Raw genomic sequence first — 7,069 nt, forward strand, 5'->3', positions numbered from 1 at the left:
TCTGTACCTTTTGTTTACAATGTGAAGGCTTTATATATGTGAATTTAGGTGCTAGCCATTGTGGTGGTTAATACCCTTCCTAGTAATGCCTCTTACCCAATAATGGGGCTTTTAATAGATTCCCAACGGTTTACCTGGATGATTTTGTAACTGCTCAGGTCATTGATCGACTACATTGAATGACTCCCTTACCTTCGTCAGGGATGACTGGTTTCTTCGTCAATCAGGATGACTTTGTCATGAGAGTTATCTTCGTCATGAGATGTAACCTCGTCACTCCCATCACATGAGATTGATGAGAATGAAACTTGGCCTTCACAAATATAAGATAAATATAAAAACTGACTAACAAACATGGAGGTTAGTGATAATAAGGAGATCACGAGTGAGAAAGTGAAAAGCAAAAATAAAAGCGTAAGAAATTACATAGTAGTAATTGCTTTTTAATGGGGATGTTGGGATGATAAGGATGGATAGAAGTTATAGTACTGGTTTTATAGTAGGAGTCTTTTTTTTTTTTTTTTTTTTTTTTTAAAAAAAAAAAAAAAAAGAAGATTTTGGGAAAATAAACAGTGAGATTAGAGTAATGAAATTTAAAAAAAAAAAATGCAAAAAAGGGGTACAGAAGAAACAAATTCATCGTGATGAAGTAAAAAAAAAAAAAAAAAGAATATGTGGGGTGAGTTTTGTAGATTGGAGGAGTTTTAAAACTAACAAAAGAGTGATCCTATTTTATAGGGAGTTAGTGAGTAGAAGTAGGAATTTAAATCAACATAAAAGTAGGAATTTATTAAAAGTAAAAAGGTATTTCAATATAGAAGTAGGAATTTATTATTTTTGTCAATTTACTATTTTAACCCCATTTCTAAGTTTTAGGTAGGGTTATTTTTTACAGTAAAAAAAGTAATAACTAACTTTCTTTTGCTAATTTACTATTTTAATCCCATTTTTAAGTTATTGGTTAATTAATTTAGGAGTATTTTTGACAGGAAAAAAAAAGAAATACCTAACTTTCTGAATCTATTAATTTATACTCTTTTGCACACAGTTAACTCATTCTTTACTCTTATTACCTTCGAAAAAATCATTCTCATTCTTTACTCTTACCTTCGAACTCATACGGTCGTACTCGTTGCTTTGCTTTCCGATTTGCCACCCCACCACCGTGATTTCTCCTTTCGAAGCTAAGCCGAAACCAAACCCGACCCAAGTTGGTAGCTGAGACTGACTGTCATCATTGTGAAATGGGTAAATCAACATCCTCTCTTCCTTTTATATGCAATCGTTTGATTATTAGAGTAAGCCTTCCATTTCGTGCTTTTACTTCTCATTATTGTTCTACTATTAGAGAAAATGCGAAAACCCCATGTTAGAATCGGAATCAGTTGTTGAAATTAGGACTGATATCGGGTTGGATCGGGTCGGGTCGGGTTTACTGTGACCCGAAACCCGACCCAATAAAAATCGGGTTTGGCTGTCTGAAACCCAACCCGACCCGAAAAATCGGGTCTGTAATTGGGTCGGTTTTTCTGGTCTCGGGACAGGTCTCGGATTGGGTCTTGTTGAGCGAACCCACCTTGTTTTTTTTTTTTTGTTTCTTCTCACAAACTTCCAACTCATTAAATTACTTACTTCCCAATTTCTACAAACCAGACCCATTGAGCCCACCGAGCACTCATCCTCTAAGGTTTGTCGGCTTTCTCTCCCTTCTCTCTTACCCATCTCACACAGAAAAAGAAAGTAAGGAGGAGGGCTTCTTGGTGGGGAGCTATGATGCAGGTGGTGGTCAAGGAAGCTTTCCGACATGATCTAGATAGCGGTGATCAAAGGAAGGTGCTTCGGTGGAGATCTGAATGGGTTTTATTTCGTGGGTTTTGGTTTGTTTGAAATGAAGATTGTAGTTCCATTTTGGTGGAAATCTGAATGGGTCGAAGGTGCTTCGGTGGAGATCTGAATGGGTTTTATTTCGTGGGTTTTGGTTTGTTTGAAATGAAGATCGCAGTTCCATTTCAGTGGAGATCTGAATGGGTCGAAGGTGCTTCAGTGGAGATCTAAATGGGTTTTATTTCGTGAGTTTTGGTTTGTTTGAAATGAAGACCTCAGTCCCATTTTGGTGGAGATCTGATGGGTTTTATTTCATGGGTTTTGGTTTGTTTGAAATGAAGACCGCAGTTTCGTTTCATCTTTGCAAAGTTGTCTCTATGGTTAGGACTGAGCAAAGTTGTCTCTACGGTACGTGGATGATGGCTATGGTGAGTTGTCTGAGGTTGACATTGATGGTGGGTTGTGATGTTTTGTGAGATTGAGACTAAGGAGGTAGCTAAGGGAGGCGGAGAGAGACTTTTGTTGGAGTTTGGTTTTTTTCAAAAAAAAAAAAAAATCGGGTTCATACTAGAATATATAAATGACCTGACGCCGACCCGAACCTGAAAATAACCCAAAAATAAGACCTGAAAACCGACCCAAATATTCTCAGACCTGCCCAAAACCTTTCGGGTTGGGTTGGGTCTGGTCGGTTAGGTTTTCGGGTGGGCCGAGTCCATTGCTCAGTCCTAGTTGAAATCTGTGAGAGATCACTGCAAATCTCGAACCTTTAAGAATTTTGATAATGCCTTAGGCCTGTTTGATACAATGCTTCACATGCACCCTTTGCCTTCCATTGTCGATTTTACTCAATTGTTGGGTGCCATTGCAAGAATGAAGCATTACTCTGTAGTCATTACTCTAATTCAACAAATGGAATCATTCAGAATCTCTCCCAGTGTTTCTATTCTCAATGTTTTGATTAATTGCTTTTGCCATATGAGCCGGGTCGATTTTGGATTCTCTGTCTTAGCAACAATTTTTAAACTTGGCTATCAGCTAGACTGTATAACTCTAACCACTCTTGTCAAAGGCCTCTGTCTTAAAGGTTATATTTCTGGAGCTGTGAGGTTGGTAGAGGAAATGAAGAAGAAAGGGTATGAGCCTAATGTGATTACTTGTGGAACAATAGTAAACGGTTTGTGTAAGATTGGCCAAATTGGTGTGGCTATTAGGTTGCTCAGGAAGCTTGAAAAAGGGAATTTTGAACAAAATGTGGTGATCTATAGCACGGTCCTTGACAGTTTATGTAAGGACAAATTGGGAACTGAGGCTTTGAACCTTTTATCTGAAATGATGAGCAAAGGCATTCAACCAGATGTTGTCACTTACAATTGCGTAATTCAAGGACTATGCAATTTTGGCCAGTGGAGGGAGGTTGCTACCTTGTTGAATGAGATGGGACAAAGGAAGATCATGCAAGATGTGTGAAGCTTCAGCATACTGGTGGACACACTATGCAAGGAAGGGATGTTAAGTGAGGCATAAAAAGTTTTTGAAGTGATGATTCAAAGAGGCATTGATCCTGTCCAAGTCACTTACAGTTCTTTGATTGATGGTTATTGTTTGCAAAACCAAATGGATGAGGCAGTTAAGACATTTAATATGATGGTTGAGAAGGGTTGTTCACCCGATGTGTTTAGCTATAACATATTGATCAATGGATATTGCAAAAGTAAAAAAATTGATGAGGCAATGCGTGTGTTTCGTGAAATTTCCAACAAGGGAATGATTCCTGATGTAGTGACTTACAACACTCTTTTAGGTGGGTTATGTCGAGTGGAGAGAGTTCAGACTACACTAGAGCTATTCAATACAATGTGAGCTTGTGGCCAACATCCAGATCCCCAAACCTATCCCATCTTGTTAGATGGCTTTTTTAAGAATAGACGAATTGCTGAGGCAATGACATTGTTTCTGGAGATGGAAGACAAAAGGCTGGACTGTGATATTGTGATATATAACATCTTGATTGATGGTTTCTGCAATATTGGGGAACTTACGACTGCAAGAGAAATCTTTAGTGGTCTTCCTACAAAAAGATTGCAACCTAATGTCCAAACTTACAATATAATGATCGAAGGATTTTGCAAGAATGGACTAGTTGATGAAGCGAGTGAGCTGCTTGAGAAAATGGATAGCAACGGTTGTTCACCTAATGAGCGCACGTATAACACAATAATTCAAGGGTTATTGCAACATAGTGAGACATCAAAGGCAACAAAATATCTCAAAATAATGGTTGACAAATGTTTTTCAACAAATGCGACCACTGCAACCATGTTTATTGACTTGCTGTTGTCTAATCAAGTAGATGAAAATATTCGAGAGCTGCTTCCAAAGTTTGGGTGAAGGTTATTTAGTTTCTCAAGATCAAAGACAACTTTTATATTTTAACCTATCACTAGTCATTATGTGAGTGGTATATTTGCTTTGAGTAAAATTCTATACTTCTTACGAGATGGTATTTCTTTTCATTTATGTGCCCAAGATTGTTTATTCCTTTTACTTTTCGATCTTTTGTTGCAATTTTCTTGTGCACGCATGTTGTTGCTAACCATTGGGTGCTATTTTATTATAGAAAGAGAGAAAAAGTTGAATAAAACAATGCCAAAAAATTATAGCACATTTGTTCATACCGAGCCATTTGTAGAACATCATTGTACCTCATGCTAAATTTTTTGAGATTGGGGCATTTGGCACATCTAATGTAGGTAGTTTTTTTTATGTTTGGAATATTAAATGCTAAATTTTTAGCATTTAGCACAACTTATGCTAGTGCTTTTGCTTTTTTGTATTCATGCATTTTATTTTTTATTTTTATACATATAAAGAGATGCATACAATTTTTATTTCTCTTCTGTAGCTTTTTCTATAGTTTTCAGTATTTGTATATCTCATCCATAGGTTTTTCTTTAGTTTTCAGTTTGTGTTTGATTTGAGAGTTGAAGAGACCAATGGAGTGGAAGTTGAAGACGATGATGATTTTCACTTTTTGATATATACATATCAACCCATCCTTTTTTGGGTATTTGTTATTTTTATGTATGTGACTACGGGACTCGGGGTAAAGTGGATGGGTGGTTGAAGAAACTTTGTTCAGGCATTTTCTCGAATATGGTGGAGGCATCAGAGTTAAGGGAGGATAGCATGAAATGTTAAACAATATATGGTTTCACATTTGAGATGGTAAATGATGTTTGCCCTCCTATTCAATTCAGGTAAAAAAAAAATTGTTGTAAAACAAAGGCACCTTTGTACGTCTCTGTTTTTGGTGAATAATTCTGAAGTTATTCCACAAAAAAGAAAGGTACTTCAGGCTGAGGGGCTGAGCCCATCTCTATGTTAATGAATGTTCGAGTTAATTTGGGGTGAAAAAATCTGGTTTCAGAATCTGGCTTCAATAATTTATGAATTATGTGGGAGGTTTTGGTTGTGTGTGAATTAAAGTTGGGTAGGAAAAATTAAGATTGTTATTGATGAGGGTATATACATAGGAGATTGATGTTGAACTTCATTTATTTTAGGTTCAGCAATCCGCGTGGTGTGAAGCGCTTTTTTTTTTTTTTTTTTTTTTTTTTTTTTTTTTTTTTTTTGGAGGTTTACAATTTGGTTGGGTCATACAATTGGCAGTGGGTCTTGGTCTATCTTGAATGGCAGGGTGAGTCATTAATTTGAGGGTGGGTAGTGGCTTATTAATGATAAGGCCAGGGTTTACAATTCTGCTTGGGATGCTCGTTGGGTAATTCATGAAATTGGCGTATTGGGTCTTGCTTAGTCTTACGGTAAATGTCTTGATAATGGTGGAGCTTTGCTCAAAGTGTGTAAAATAATACTGGGTGCGAACTATACAACAAGAGATTGAGGGCTTAGTGAAGTAGCAGGGGCCACTAGAAAGAAGAGTAAGTACTTTATATACAAATGATATTTGAAGGGAGACCTGCTAGTTGAAGTCCTATTCACATGATTTTATTTATTTATTAAAGGATGATATTATATTACGTTCTCCTGTTTTGTTTCACTATAATGTTCAAGATCGACTCAATAACTTTGTAGCCTCTGTAATCAATGTTAAGCTGAAGTTGGATTTGTGGAAGGTCCTGTATTGAGGATAGAAATCGTCTCTTTTTTCTGTGCTCTTTTATTTAATTAAAGGATATGGATAATCTCTGACCCCAAATTCAACTGGCTGGATTTAGTTAATTGGAGTGTAATTCACCTAAAAGGGACGATCTTAAGAGCTGTACTTTGTAAATTAGCTTGTTGGTAAACTATATACCACCAGAGTGGAGACAAAATAAAGCAATTCTTCACTCTTAAGAAATTATATACTGAAGACTAGTTTATTGTTAGTCACAATGAAAGATGTTAAGGATTTTCAATATTTCAATTTTGAATCGTGTGCCATGCTGTACTGTAAATGGAGGATGAATGTTTCACTAGCTTGTAAGGGTGTTTGATCTTGTTTGATAGTGTGTTGCAAGGTGGGGATTTAGAGTTGTGTTTTGTAAATTAACTGGATAGTCTGACTTTAGGTTAAGGATGGGTTTTGTTTAGATACATTTAGCATTTGGTGTTTTAGGCTTTGATGTACTACAGCTCTACATTTTTGCAGGTGTTGTACTTTGTTTAGTGCAATTAGCTGTTAAGTGTTGTATCAATGTTTGTATCCTATTCTTTGTTATTGAGATGACTGACTCTTTCCAAAAAAAAAAAATGTTTAGCTGAAGGAATTATTATCTAGATATTCACATCACATTCCTTATACTCAATAGGTGGGAAGAGTAAATTGAAGGTTAATTCTTAGAGTAATGAAAAGCATTTGTAAGTTACTGTTCTCCATCACAAGCTGTTTCATTGGATGGGAAAAGCTTGGTAGGAGTATCATTTTATTTTCTATATTTTCATTCAAAAAGAGTATCATTTTATTTTAATTTGAACTATCTTCTTTCCCATGAATTAAATATTAGAACTCGATCTAATGTCTTGTACATTCTCATCTTCTCTGTAGTTTGCTATTGTTTTAGTTTATAATCCCTTAGGATTTGAGGTAGTAATACGAATTCTTGTAATCCTTGTGTAATTGAACTTTTTACTTAATATTTTTTTTTTTATAATGCTTCATACCCGACACTTATTATCATGTTCCAAAATAATTTTATTATCATATTGTTTAGATTTTGCTTTATCCTTTGTTTATCTAATT

General features: G+C 35.8%; 2 protein-coding genes across 2 annotated transcripts; both read left to right on the forward strand.

The window, feature by feature from the left end:
* Window positions 1-2,631: 2,631 nt before the first annotated feature.
* LOC115973588 (putative pentatricopeptide repeat-containing protein At1g12700, mitochondrial) lies at window positions 2,632-3,294 on the forward strand. Its single transcript, XM_031093858.1, has one exon. The coding sequence runs from the start codon at window positions 2,632-2,634 to the stop codon at window positions 3,292-3,294; it is 663 nt and encodes a 220-aa protein (XP_030949718.1).
* Window positions 3,295-3,768: 474 nt separating this feature from the next.
* LOC115973590 (putative pentatricopeptide repeat-containing protein At1g12700, mitochondrial) lies at window positions 3,769-4,215 on the forward strand. Its single transcript, XM_031093859.1, has one exon. The coding sequence runs from the start codon at window positions 3,769-3,771 to the stop codon at window positions 4,213-4,215; it is 447 nt and encodes a 148-aa protein (XP_030949719.1).
* The last annotated feature ends 2,854 nt before the right edge of the window (window positions 4,216-7,069 follow it).

Source organism: Quercus lobata, unplaced genomic scaffold (assembly GCF_001633185.2).
Source record: "Quercus lobata isolate SW786 unplaced genomic scaffold, ValleyOak3.0 Primary Assembly Scq3eQI_215, whole genome shotgun sequence".
Lineage (NCBI taxonomy): Eukaryota > Viridiplantae > Streptophyta > Magnoliopsida > Fagales > Fagaceae > Quercus > Quercus lobata.